This window comes from Oncorhynchus mykiss, chromosome 5 (assembly GCF_013265735.2).
Source record: "Oncorhynchus mykiss isolate Arlee chromosome 5, USDA_OmykA_1.1, whole genome shotgun sequence".
NCBI lineage: Eukaryota > Metazoa > Chordata > Actinopteri > Salmoniformes > Salmonidae > Oncorhynchus > Oncorhynchus mykiss.
The window spans coordinates 39481596-39495660 of record NC_048569.1 but is presented as its reverse complement, the minus strand read 5'-3'; the positions used below and the strand labels follow the sequence as shown (position 1 = coordinate 39495660).

The window sequence follows — 14065 nt, the reverse complement described above, 5'->3', positions numbered from 1 at the left end:
GCATAGGAACGGGGGAGAGGATAAAACAGGAAGGCAGTAAGTAGAGAAGGAAAGCAGAAGGTAACCTGGCCACTTGCTTTAGACCCTGGTATGCCAGGCCCAGCTCGCCATCTTCATTCAAATAACCCCAGTCAGAAGCTTTGCTGCCGGCGGCAAGCCAGGAGAGATAGAGATAGCGAGACGGAGAGATAGAGGAAAAGAGAGAGAGATGCCAAGAAGAAAGGCGTGACAGGAGGAAGTGAAACAAAAATGGACAGGAGAAAACAGAACAGAGCAATATGAGTTAGCACCACAGAGAGGTAGAGCAGAACCAGAGATTCAGTTAAAATCCTATAGCTGACATAGGAAGAAGCTCTCACACAACAGACAGATAGACAGACACTAACATCACCCTTTTAAAACCCGATAACGGTGAGAGAGTGTCCTTATATCAGCATCTGCCTCTCATTACTGCCATCTATCTGCATTCTGCCATAATGAGGACGTCTAACAAATAGCTCCGGGTTCAAAGGTTCTGCTCTGCAGACACAACAGAGGTGTTCAAATCACCCTGGCATTTTGGCTAGGTCTCTCAAACCGGGCCGGGACACAGAATGAAAGATATAAAAAAAAAAAAAACAGGAATAGATCGCGGGTCAAAGGAAGATTGCTTTGGATCGAGATAAATCGGTGTGCTTCGAGTGGCTCATTATGAGCAGCACAAATGTCTTTCCTCCCTGGCAATCTGAGTGCTATCTAAGTCCCGTCACTCACTGACTGTCTGAGGGTTCTGTTATTGATGATGACAGAGGGCCATGAAGGTAGATGGCATAGGAAAGATTTTACTGTGTCAATTTCAATAGGGGCGGCAGGGTAGCCTAGTGGTTAGAGCGTTGGACTAGTAACCGAAAGGTTGCAAGTTCGAATCCCTGAGCTGACAAGGTACAAATCTGTCGTTCTGCCCCTGAACAGATTCTTATTTTCAATGACGGCCTAGAACAGTGGGTTAACTAACCCACTGTTCCTAGGCCGTCATTGAAAATAAGAATTTGTTCTTAACTGACTTGCCTAGTTAAATAAAGGTAAAATAAATAAATAAGGGTGGAATCAAAAGCAGGGCAGTTTTCCATTAATATGTCATTATACCGTCAAAGTGATTGGGACATTTTCGATTAGAAAGGTGATCTGATGTGGTCTGTCACCTTGAGCATACTGTAGCTACACTGTGTCTGTTGGACTAAGCGCCGGACATAGAAGTACAGTAGTGGAGGTCTCTAGGCAATTTCTAGTTGGACAAAACAATAGTAGCACTGGCAACAGTTTGATGTAGTCACATGGAATGATAACCATCCTCATTTCCATTTCACCCTGTCAATCCAGAAGTATAAATGTGATATTTACATTGAAAAACATTCTGTGCGCCAGTGGGTATGACAAAAAAAACACAAAAAAAGACGGAACACACACTGGCCTGTGGGGATTACTGTACTTCCAATATAAGGTAAAGACACTTACTTCTTAGACTCACAGAGTCCATGATAGGACCTCAGAGCCTCCTCCTTGTCTATGGGCTTCTTGCTGTTGGTCCATTCAGGCAAGTTATTGGTTTCCTATGGAGAGAGGGGGGCATGGAGGTCAATTTATGATGCCCTTGAAGAGGTAGTAAAACCCGTGGGACTGCTTTATAAGGTAATGACATTCATCCGACTTGTCTCTTTCCCTCTTTAGGTCAAAACTAGTCCGTGTTTAACACACACTCATAAACCTGAGTCATAGGCCATATTGTAGTAGAGCTGCCCTCAACATACTTCCATATTACAGGCCAGCGCCTCTCTAATATCTGCACCTGAACTAATCAGCTTCAACAGTTGGGAAAGGAAGAATCAGAGCGACAGGCCATCTCAGTGGAGTCATAATCACCACCCTTCTAAGGAGTATGACACGCAAGGCATATCCTCCACTAGCCTAGCAGGTGGGACTGGGAGAGTGCAGCTCAGGAGTATCTGAAATATTACCTAGATGTGAGGGGGGGGGGGGGGAAGAGGTGTGAGGGGGTAGAAGTGGAAACGCCTGAGTGAATGAGAGCTGTCTGTTCTGCTGCCTCCCGCACACCATGCTCTCTCTCTGCTCTCCTGTCCTGAGGCACTCCCTTCTCATACCAAACGCCTGGCTACCCACGGTGTTTAACAGCAGTGGGGATCATATTCGGAACTCTCTTCAGGAGGACATAACTACAGGTGAATGCCGCGCTGGATTTTTGCAGTGTAAGGGCTGATCTGTCAGACTCTGTCATTCTCAGTTCCAGTTGGAGGTCAGGCACGGAGGCCAGTCTCTCTCATATGTCTCATAATGAGACCTCTCCAGTTACATGCTTGTCTGCCTGAACCTCTGTCTAAATCCAACTGGAAACATTTGATTAAATATTCCAGTGTTTTGTTTGGGTAAGATACAGGTCACTGGAATCCATAGCATACAGTGCAAGACTATCACGTGCTTTTCCATCACTGGCTGGCTTGACTCAATTGCGCTGCATAATGATAATAATCCTGTTGACCTTCAACCCACATGAGTCACAAACAAGAAAAGTATATCAGCGATCCTTAAACGAACGTTCAGGATTTTTCTTTGTCACGTTACGGAAACAGCTTCCAAATGAGTTCTGTAGATCAAAAAGCTAGGTATTGTTATTTTCCAGATTTTACCCTCAGGTAGTTGTTGGGGAATTATTAGATTACTTGGTAAATATTACTGCACTGTCAAGAACTAGAAGCACAAGCATTTCGCTACACTCGCAATAACATCTGCTAACCAAAACATTTTTATTTTATTTATTTGTATGTTTTATGGTTGGACATAAAAGACTGTAAAAACACCAACAAATCAGCTCCAAGTAATTTACATTTTGGAAAGTATTCCCATGCAGAATAGAAAGATACTTCATGTGATCGTACACTCTTGTATACAAATGTAAGCAAGGTGTGAAATTATTATGGTTTTAGTCAAATATATCGGTTTGTGCATCTTGCGGTCAATGTGTAGTCCACAAATGATTTGTAATTATGTTCCGGCACCCTGACCATCCACTCGAGAAGAAAAAAATATGCCTGGGGCCAAGAGAACAGGCGCCTGCTAGATAATGTTTTTATATTGGCATAATTTCATATAGTGCTGTTGTGTGCATTGCAGTTGTGTATCCTTAGTTCTGCTATCGTTACTATATTAAGCTTAGACACGCCTCCCCATACTGTACCTGCCTTCCAGATGCAAAGCACCATCGAAGCTGTAGTAATCTCATCATTCGAACAAATGACTTCCTGGTTCGATAAAAGGCTATTTTATTGCTTCTTTGCTATAAATAAATAAATAAATAAATAAATAAATAAATATATATATGGGCAATTCGGATAACTAGGGCCACTAACAACTTGCTGTGAAGTCGTGGAGACAAGCTGTGGAACATTCTTTCAACCCTTGGCCTATAGCCCCAGTGGAAATCTAATTAACATAAAAACATCCCCATCAAAATCCATCTGCTTAAACTATAGATATGCATGACATGCTGAGACTCATGAACATGGTGTTCTCTGTTTTGCCCTGGAACGCAAGCCTCACAAGACTAATTTGAAGGTTCTTGGTACCAGTTTAATGTGTAGATGACCTTTTGATTAACCAATAGGGCCATATAAACTGGACAATAAACACTTCCCATTGGACAAATGAAGCCATGTCAACTTTCAGCTCCCAGTTTGGTGACTTACAATGTGATTGGTTGTGTCCTTCTCTTTCTGCTGGGCTGCAGTGACAATCTGACTCCTGAGGATAAGGACCTCCTCCTTACGCACATCCAGCTCCTCATTGGCTGCCTTGAGCTGGCCCAGCAACAGGTTGTAGCCGTCCTGAAGCTCATTGGAGGAGCTGTTCTTGGAGGCGCGGTCAGCGATGGCCTTCCTCAGCTCGTTTAGGTCATTCTTCAGCTTCTTGTTCTCAGATTCCAGCTCCTGTCTCTGTGGAAAAACAAGGCCAAAGTTCAAAGAGATTTATCGGCAATCTAACATTTAATTTTGGTAATCGTTGGTAATAAAAGTAATGAAATGCCAAGGCTCAATGTAAGGAAGAACCCAAATAGTTGAATTAGCTGGCCAGTGTGATATCCTTCACATTTAGTGGTGCTATGTCATACATTGTAAGTGATTATAATCCATCCGCTGCCTCATGTTGCACAGACAATGAGCATTAAGGAGACATTAGTATTCCTGAAGCCTCTAACCGTTTCCCCAGGACAGGCATGCAAAAGGTAGAGGGGAGGTGTAGGATATGGGATCAGACTTTATTACAGTATTGTTTCCGTCCCTCTCCTCGTCCCAACCTGGGCTTGAACCAGGGACCCTCTGGACACGTTGACAACAGTAACCCTCGAAGTATCGTTACCCATCGCTCCACAAAAGCCGCGGCCCTTGCAGGGCAAGGGAACCAACTACTTCAAAGTCTCAGAGCGAGTGACGTCACAGAATGAAATGTTAAAAGCGCACACCGCTAACTAGCTAGCCATTTCACACCGGTTACACTCACCCCCTTTGACCTCGTCTTTTTCTGCAGCAACCAGTGATCCGGGTCAACAGCATCAATGCGATAAACTTTGTTTCTACGACTACAAATCGTTTTCTACGCACGATAAACACAAAAAGTTATGGCAGTTATTTTACTTACGGCCCATGGAAAAGACCTGCACATCTGCAGTTATGAATCAAAACGTGTTTGTGGATGGTGATTTACATTTGTGAATATATTTGGCATGATATTGATTCCATCCTATTACCCAAGGTGCAAGAAGCAAGCCCATAGAGATCGGCAAATGAGCAGAAATCTGTTTTTAGGGGTTCACAGCAAATCTGTGAATACCTATTGTTATTGTCTTAATTCTTATTTTTACATGTTCTACATGGTCAAATAACTCAAGCATAGATTGGTAACTTTTGAAAAATTTGGCGCACAGAGCCAATGAGTAACTTGGTAAAAAATAATGGCACCCACAAATTGGCCTATCGCTGTTATTAACAGTCTCACCTTTGACCTCTTTCCACTTTTTACCACTTTCCACCGCTCCGTTTGACCTAGTGACTGAAAAGTTTGTATGTAGGTGTTTTCCCTCATACAGAAGAAATTCTCCTCCATCTTGGAAAATTATTCTCATGAACCATAAGTCCAAATAACACCAAGTGCGGTATGTAGGCTCATGGTATTAACTTAGTTTGAGAAAAGGGATTGGTTAAGAGAAGACTGAGGTATTGACAAATCAGGAAATGTGATTTCACATGTCCATTCAAATCCTTTGTAAATCCACCCCACAATGGCATATCAACTTGAAACTTGTTAGGGTCAAAGACATTACCATGATGAACCATATTAAGTTTGGCATTGATATCTTAAAGAATAAGAAAACTATTAACAATTCACTTTGAATATGTAAGGCTGGTTAAAATAATAATAAAACAAATCTTCATGAAATACAAGTCAGATTCACTCCAAATTTCACGAGTGACCCCTCTTCATAAAATTGGAAACTCCTTAGACCCAAATTAGACATACACTCATTGGCCAGTTTATTAGTTACACCATCCCGTCGACAAAAATGGATCGCTCCTACAGACAGGAGTCACATGGCCGTGGCTTGCTATATAAAGCAGGCAGACGGGCATTGAGGCATTCAGTTACTGTTCAACTGAACTAAGCGACTGAGCGTGGTATGATCATCAGTGTCAGGCGCGCTGGTTCCACTATCCACTAAAATTGATTAAATTGTTTCCCCCCCTATCTACACACAATACCCCACAATGACAAAGCAAAAACAGGTTTTATAAAATAACATTAAAAAAAATTGATATATCACATTTACAACCCCTTGGGTTCTGCCGTGGCGGAGATCTTTGTGGGCTATACTCGGCCTTGTCTCAGGATGGTAAGTTGGTGGTTGAAGATATCCCTCTAGTGGTGTGGGGGCTGTGCTTTGGCAAAGTGGCTGGGGTTATATCCTGCGTGTTTGGCCCTGTCCGGGGGTATCATCGGATGGGGCCACAGTGTCTCCTGACCCCTCCTGTCTCAGCCTCCGGTATTTATGCTGCAGTAGTTTGTGTCGGGGGGCTAGGGTCAGTCTGTTATATCTGGAGTATTTCTCCTGTCTTATCTGGTGTCCTGTGGGAATTTAAGTATGCTCTCTCTAATTCTCTCTTTCTTTCTTTCTCTCTCTTGGAGGACCTGAGCTCTAGGACCATGCCTCAGGACTACCTGGCATGATGACTCCTTGCGGTCCCCAGTCCACCTGGCCATGCTGCTGCTCCAGTTTCAACTGTTCTGCCTGCCGATATGGAACCCTGACCTGTTCACCGGACGTGCTACCTGTCCCAGAGACCTGCTGTTTTCAACTCTCTAGAGACAGCAGGAGCGGTAGAGATACTCTCAATGATCGGCTATGAAAAGCCAACTGACATTTACTCCTGAGGTGCTGACTTGTTGCACCCTCGACAACTATTGTGATTATTATTATTTGACCATGCTGGTTATTTATGAACATTTGAACATCTTGGCCATGTTCTGTAATAATCTCCCTAGAAAGGTTTTGGCCTTTCTAGGGAGTTTTTCCTAGCCACTGTGCTTCTACATCGGCATTGCTTGCCGTTTGGGGTTTTAGGCTGGGTTTCTGTACAGCACTTTGATATATAAGCTGATGTAAAAAGGGCTATATAAATACATTTGATTTGACATAAGTATTCAGACCCTTTACTCAGTACTTTGTTGAAGCACATTTGGCAATGATTACAGCCTCGGGTCTTCTTGGGTATGATGCTACAAGCTTGGCACACCTGTATTTGAGGAGTTTCTCCCATTCTTTTCTGCAGATCCTCTCAAGCTCGATCAGGTTGAGAGGAGAGCGTCGCTGCACAGCTATTTTCAGGTCTCTTCAGAGATGTTAGATCAGGTTCAAGTCCGGGCTCTGGCTGGGCCACTCAAGGACATTGTCCTGAAGCAACTCCTGGTTTGTCTTGACTGTGTGCTTAGAGTTGTCTTGTTGGAAGGTTAACCTTTTTCATCAAGGCTCTCTCTGTACTCTGTTCATCTTTCCCTCGATCCTGACTAGTCCCAAAGTCCCTGCCGCTGAAAAACATCCCTCAGCATGATGCTGCCACCACCATGATTCACCGTATGGATGGTGCCAGGTTTCCTCCAAACGTGACGCTTTGCATTCAGGAAAAATAGTTAAATCTTGGTTCCATCAGACCAAAGAATCTGGTTTCTCATTGTCAGAGTTCTTTCGGTGCCTTTTGGCAAACTCCAAGCGGGCTGTCATGTGCCTTTTACTGAGGATTGGCTTCCGCCTGGCCACTCTACCATAAAGGCCTGATTGGTGCTGCAGAGATGGTTGTCCTTCTGGAAGGTTCTACCTTCTCCACAGAGGAACTCTGTCAGAGTGACGATCAGGTTTTTGGCCACCTCTCTGACCAAGGACCTTCTCCCCCGATTGCTCAGTTTGGCCCGGCGGACAGCTCTAGGAAGAGTCTTGGTGGTTCCAAATTTCTTCCATTTAATTGATAGAGGCCACTGTGTTCTTGGGGACCTTCAATGCTTCAGAAATGTTTTGGTACCCTTCCCCAGATCTGTGCCTCGACATAATCCTGTCTCGGATCTCTACGGACAATTCCTTCAACCTCATAGCTTGGTTTTTGCTCTGACATGCACTGTCAACTGTGGGACATTATATAGACAGGTGTGTGCCTTTCCAAATCATGTACAATCAATTGAATTTACCACAGGTGGACTCCAATCTAGTCATAGAAACATCAAGGATGATCAATGGAAACAGGTTGCACCTGAGCAAAATTTTGAGTGTCATAGCAAAGGGTCTGAATACTCATGCAAACAAGGTATCTTTTTTTTTATTTATCTGTAATACATTTGCAAACATAAAAAAAAAAAAAATGTTTTCGCTTTGTCATTATGGGGTATTGTGTGTTGATTGATGATAAAAAAAACACATTTAGAATAATGCTGTAATATAACAAAATGTGGAAAAAGTCAAGGGGTCTGAATAGTTTCCGAATGCACTGTCTATATTATTAGGTTCTTCGTTTTATTAGTTGTAGTTGGAAGTCATTTTTATTAGTTGTAGACATATTAGTAGTTGTACAACAACTGCCATATTCTTGTTACTATTAGCACATAGGCTAATATGCAAAAAATACTTCTCATGAACCATATTTTTTTTGCTGCATTCAAATATGGCCGCACTGTACCTATAGATCTACATGAGCAGATAAGCTAAAAAATACTTTAAACATATTCCTCTAATGAACCTTTGCTTTGTCATCCAACTGCCCGTGCGTCCTTTCTCTCACCCTGTGAACCCCATTCATTGCTGCTCGCAGCTATATTTTAGTTTTTTTGTTTTCAACTGTGTGTCATGGATATTACAATTATTATTCCAGTGGAAATGTGTTGCTACAAAATTAACATGAATCAGATCCTCTACCTTTCTGTGGCGACCTGTAAACATACAATTTCATTTTTTGAATATGCTTGAGAAGCTGAGGGCAGGAAGACCAAAGACACCAGAACATCCAGAGTGAAGAAGAAATGAAACACGATAAATAGAGACATCCCACTGCTGAATAGTACTGTACACTGTGGTTGTCTGTGTGTATGCATGTTAATTGGTGTATCTGTGTGGGGGTGGATGGATCTGTACCTTGAGACTGTTGTAGGCCAGATCCGCATTCTCTTGCTCTGATGTCGTCTTTGGCTCAATGCCCTAAGAGAGATGGCTAATAGTAAATATTGAGGATATTAAACTTAAAGGTATTCAAGACAAAGAGTAACGGGAGAAACTTCTGTGTAAGTATTTTAGAAGTATAGAAAAACAAGCAAGAGCATATCACTAGACTGAGACATGGGCCCACCTTGCGCTTAGACTGGTCCTCCATCTTTTCCAGGTTGACTTGCAGTCTCTTCCTCTCCTGTTCCAGCTCCCTAACACGCTTCTGCAGCTTCATGAATACACCGATGTCCATTGCTGCCTTCTCCACTCCCATCTCCTACAGGGGAACAATGTCAGGTGAAAACCTAGCCCAAGCAACTATGTACAGTAAGCCTGCATTAGAATGTATAAGACTGTATAAAATGGGTTAATCCTGGTTAAGGAGGTCTTACTTACCTCTACGAGTTGGATGGCATCGTCAGTGTCTCCCACCTCCGAGGTAGAAATGGAGGGATAATTGGAGTCAGACTCCAGGCTGCTCTGGTTAGAATTGTTCCTCCTGTGGCCAGGCTGAAACTGAAGGGTAAGAGGAGACAGGGAACCATTGGACATCTGGCTTGGCATAGGACACCTACATGCAAATGTGCACACACAAATACACACACGCACCTTGGCCTCCTGTAGGTTGTCATATCTCTGCTCCAGTCTGGAGAACTCCCTGAGCAGGTTCTGGTAGCGCTGCCTCTCCTCATCCAGCTCTGCCTGGACCCGACCCACACTCTGGGATGCACTGCTCTCCTGGTCTGAAACACACACACGACCAGTCCACATCAAATCACTTTCACGAGTCTCCACTTTTACTATTACTCAATTACTCTCCTATAGATGAGCCTTCATTTGAGTGACTAGAAAACAAGCCATCATTAAGTTACATACAGTATTCTCCATTACAGGTACTGAATATCTATTGCTAGTCTTTGATGTCATGTTGATTTTATTAAGTTACTTGGAATAGCACCATTTCATATGTTCATTTGAGGGATAGGTTATTGTATTGTCATGATTCCAAATAACTTTTCTATCTTGGACCGTTTTCACATTGCCGATAGCATAGGGACATTCTTGAGAGGTTTTCGAGAGGCATAGATTTTTGAGAGACAATACTGTCATGTAAACTTGCGAAATGATCACGCCTGGAGCATTACATCTGGTTTTACACTAGAAAAGAGATGACAGTTTTCACGCACTACACTCGCCCCCCTCCGAGCAGGGCAGTTGACCTCGTTGAGCTTAACACTCCTACAGAGCAATGTTTTCGAAACAGCTGAAATGTATAGACTTATATTTGAGATGTGTTTTATTGAGTTTTTACCTGTGATGGGTTTAGATTTCTAAACTTCAAATATTGAGACATGAGGGGTGCCATAGTCTAGGGTCTACACCAGAAGTTAATGCTTATCTGTAGGAGGAATGTATATGGTGGAGACAATTAAGCTTGGAATGTACTGAGTAAAGGAAAAACAATCACATCTTGGCAGGCACTGATAAGGGTGGAGAGCTGTGGATTAGTGAGAAAGGGGGCTGAGGTCAGGTCACGTTAAGGGAGAAGGAACAGTTTATTGCACGCGTCACTTAATTTCCTGCCTAGCGACAGAGATGTAATGTTTAAAGAGAAGGAGATTCCAACCCAAACTGGGGTGTATATACCACCACTGGTGGAACCATGTTTACCTGTTCGATGCTTTGGGGTGAATAAACTTGGTTTAAGCTTTCATAGTGTACATTGAGTTCTTACTCTGATATTTAGAACCGAACAACTGAAATTGCAGTTAACACCCTGTTACACTCTGAAATTGTCACAGTAGTCGCTGCCTGCCGGCTGCACTGAGCCAAGAAAAACAATGGAAGCCCATTTGCGCAGTGTGTGTAATGTAATATATATATATATATATATATATATATATATATATATATATATATATATATACACACACACACACACAGTTGCCCCACTGTATATATATACACACATATGTGTGTGTGTGTGTGTGTGTGTGTGTGTGTGTGTGTGTGTGTGTGTGTGTGTATGTATGTATGTACATACATACATACATACATACATACACAGTGGGGCAAAAAAGTATTTAATCAGCCACCAATTGTGCAAGTTCTCCCACTTAAAAAGATGAGAGGCCTGTAATTTTCATCATAGGTACACTTCAACTAAGACAGACAAAATGAGAAAAAAAATTCCGAAAATCACACTGCAGGATTTTTTATGAATTTATTTGCAAATTATGGTGGAAAATAAGTATTTGGTCAATAACAAAAGTTGATCATGCAGATCTCCTCTAGAGCAGTGATGTTTTGGGGATGTTGCTGGGCAACACGGACTTTCAACTCCCTCCAAAGATTTTCTATGGGGTTGAGATCTGGAGACTGGCTAGGCCACTCCAGGACCTTGAAATGCTTCTTACGAAGCCACTCCTTCGTTGCCCGGGTGTGTTTGGGATCATTGTCATGCTGAAAGACCCAGCCACGTTTTATCTTCACTGCCCTTGCTGATGGAAGGAGGTTTTCACTCAAAATCTCACGATACATGGCCCCATTCATTCTTTCCTTTACACGGATCAGTCGTCCTGGTCCCTTTGCAGAAAAACAGCCCCAAAGCATGATGTTTCCACCCCCATGCTTCATAGTAGGTATGGTGTTCTTTGGATGCAACTCAGCATTCTTTGTCCTCCAAACACGACGAGTTGAGTTTTTACCAAAAAGTTACATTTTGGTTTCATCTGACCATATGACATTCTCCCAATCTTCTTCTGGATCATCCAAATGCTCTCTAGCAAACTTCAGACGGGCCTGGACATGTACTGGCTTAAGCAGGGGGACACGTCTGGCACTGCAGGATTTGAGTCCCTGGCGGCGTAGTGTGTTACTGATGGTAGGCTTTGTTACTTTGGTCCCAGCTCTCTGCAGGTCATTCACTAGGTCCCCCCCGTGTGGTTCTGGGATTTTTGCTCACCGTTCTTGTGATCATTTTGACCCCACGGGGTGAGATCTTGCGTGGAGCCCCAGATCGAGGGAGATTATCAGTGGTCTTGTATGTCTTCCATTTCCTAACATTTGCTCCCACAGTTGATTTCTTCAAACCAAGCTGCTTACCTATTGCAGATTCAGTCTTCCCAGCCTGGTGCAGGTCTACAATGTTGTTTCTGGTGTCCTTTGACAGCTCTTTGGTCTTGGCCATAGTGGAGTTTGGAGTGTGACTGTTTGAGGTTGTGGACAGGTGTCTTTTATACTGATAACAAGTTCAAACAGGTGCCATTAATACAGGTAACGAGTGGAGGACAGAGGAGCCTCAAAGAAGAAGTTACAGGTCTGTGAGAGCCAGAAATCTTGCTTGTTTGTAGGTGACCAAATACTTATTTTCCACCATAATTTTTAAATAAATTCATAAAAAAATCCTACAATGTGATTTTCTGTATTTTTTTTCTCATTCTGTCTGTCATAGTTGAAGTGTACCTATGATGAAAATTACAGGCCTCTCTCATCTTTTTAAGTGGGAGAACTTGCACAATTGGTGGCTGACTAAATACTTTTTTGCCCCACTGTATATATACACACACACACGAAAGTATTCAGACCCCTTGACTTTATCCACATTTTGTTAGGTTACAGTCACTTACAGTCACTACAACACTTCTTCTAAAATTGATTAAATCGTTTTTTCTCCCTTGCTAAAACGGAAATAACACATTTACATAAGTATTCAGACCCTTTAGTCAGTACTTTGTTGAAGCACATTTGGCAGTGATTACAGCCTCGAGTCTTCTTGGGTATGATGCTACAAGTTTGGCACATCTTTATTTGGGGAGTTTCTCGCATTCTTCTCTGCAGATCCTCTCAAGCTCTGTCAGGTTGGATGGGGTGAGTTGCTGCACACCTATTTTCAGGTCTCAGAGAATTGTCCCGAAGTCACTCCTGCGTTGTCTTGGCTGTGTGCTTAAGGTCGTTGTCCTGCTGGAAGTTTGAACCTTACACCCAGTCTGAGGTCCTGAGCAGGTTCTCATCAAGGACCTTGCTGTACTTTGCTCCATTCATCTTCCCCTCGATCCTGCCTAGTCTCCCTGTCCCTGAAAAACATCCCCACAGCATGATGCTGCCACCACCATGCTTCACCGTAGGGATGGTGCCAGGTTTCCTGGCCAAAGAGTTCAATCTTGGTTTCATCAGACCAGAGAATCTTGTTTCTCATACTATGAGTGTCCTTTAGGTGCATTTTGGCAAACTCCAAGCAGGCCTTTTACTAAAGAGTGGCTTCCGTGGCCACTCTACCATAAAGGCCTGATTGGTGGAGTGCTGCAGAGATGGTTGTCCTTCTGGAAGGTTCTCCCATCTCCACAGAGGAATTATAGAGCTCTGTCAGAGTAACCATCGGGTCCTTCTCCCCCGATTGTTCAGTTTGGCCGGGCGGCCAGCTCTAGGAAGTGTCTTGGTGGTTCCAAACGCCTTCCATTTAAGAATGATGGGGGGCATTATGTTCTTGCGGACCTTCAATGCTGCAGAAATGTTTTGTACCCTTCCCCAGATCTGTACCTCGACACAAACCTGTCTCGGATCTCTACGGACAATTTGTTCGACCTCATGGCTTGGTTTTTGCTCTGACATGCACTGTCAACTGTGGGACCTTGTGTAGACAGGTGTGTGCCTTTCCAAATCATGTCTAATCTATCGAATTTACCACAGGTGGACTTCAATCAAGTTGTAGAAACATCAATGATGATCAATGGAAACAGGATGCGCCTGAGCTCAATTTCGAGTCTCATAGCAAAGGGTCTGAATACTTATGTAAACAAGGTATTTCTGTTTATTTTTAATTGATTTGCAATCATTTCTAAAAACTTGTTTTCGCTTTGTCATTATGGGGTATTGTGTGTAGATTGCTGAGGATATATATATTTTTTTAAATGAATCCCTTTTAGAATAAGTCCGTAACGTAATAGAATGTGGAAAAAGTTGAGGGGTACTTTCCGAAGGCACGGTATATATTTTTTGATAGGCCTACGGTCCCAAAATGGTTAGATATGTAAGTAAAAAAAATTGAGATAAACAAGTGAAACTACGCAAGTCAAAATTTTGAGATAGTAATTCATACAAATATAATATATTTTTTCATTTGTAATATTTTATGGTTATTTTAGAGGTGAGTGATGGGGGGGATAGTTTTTCATGATCTGGTAGGCTAACCACACCAGGTAAAACTCTGGTTATGACAAATAATACATACATTTTATTTAGGCTATGGGACCAGATTTTATCTTTTTTATTTATTTCAAT

At 42.6% G+C, this 14065-nt stretch overlaps 1 protein-coding gene across 3 annotated transcripts in view; it reads right to left on the bottom strand.

Annotated features, from left to right (window-relative positions):
• Nucleotides 1-14065, bottom strand: part of myo5b (myosin VB) — a 91261-nt gene that overhangs the window by 6980 nt on the left and 70216 nt on the right. For 2 of the 3 annotated variants that reach the window (XM_036977479.1, XM_036977480.1), the window contains exons 24-30: nucleotides 9395-9528; nucleotides 9182-9301; nucleotides 8928-9062; nucleotides 8717-8779; nucleotides 3738-3983; nucleotides 1495-1589; nucleotides 66-143 (exon numbers count right to left, since the gene is read on the bottom strand). In XM_036977479.1, the coding sequence (XP_036833374.1) occupies nucleotides 66-143; nucleotides 1495-1589; nucleotides 3738-3983; nucleotides 8717-8779; nucleotides 8928-9062; nucleotides 9182-9301; nucleotides 9395-9528 (871 nt within the window). The remainder of the gene's footprint in view (nucleotides 1-65; nucleotides 144-1494; nucleotides 1590-3737; nucleotides 3984-8716; nucleotides 8780-8927; nucleotides 9063-9181; nucleotides 9302-9394; nucleotides 9529-14065) is intronic. The other variant, XM_036977481.1, reaches the window with a different exon arrangement.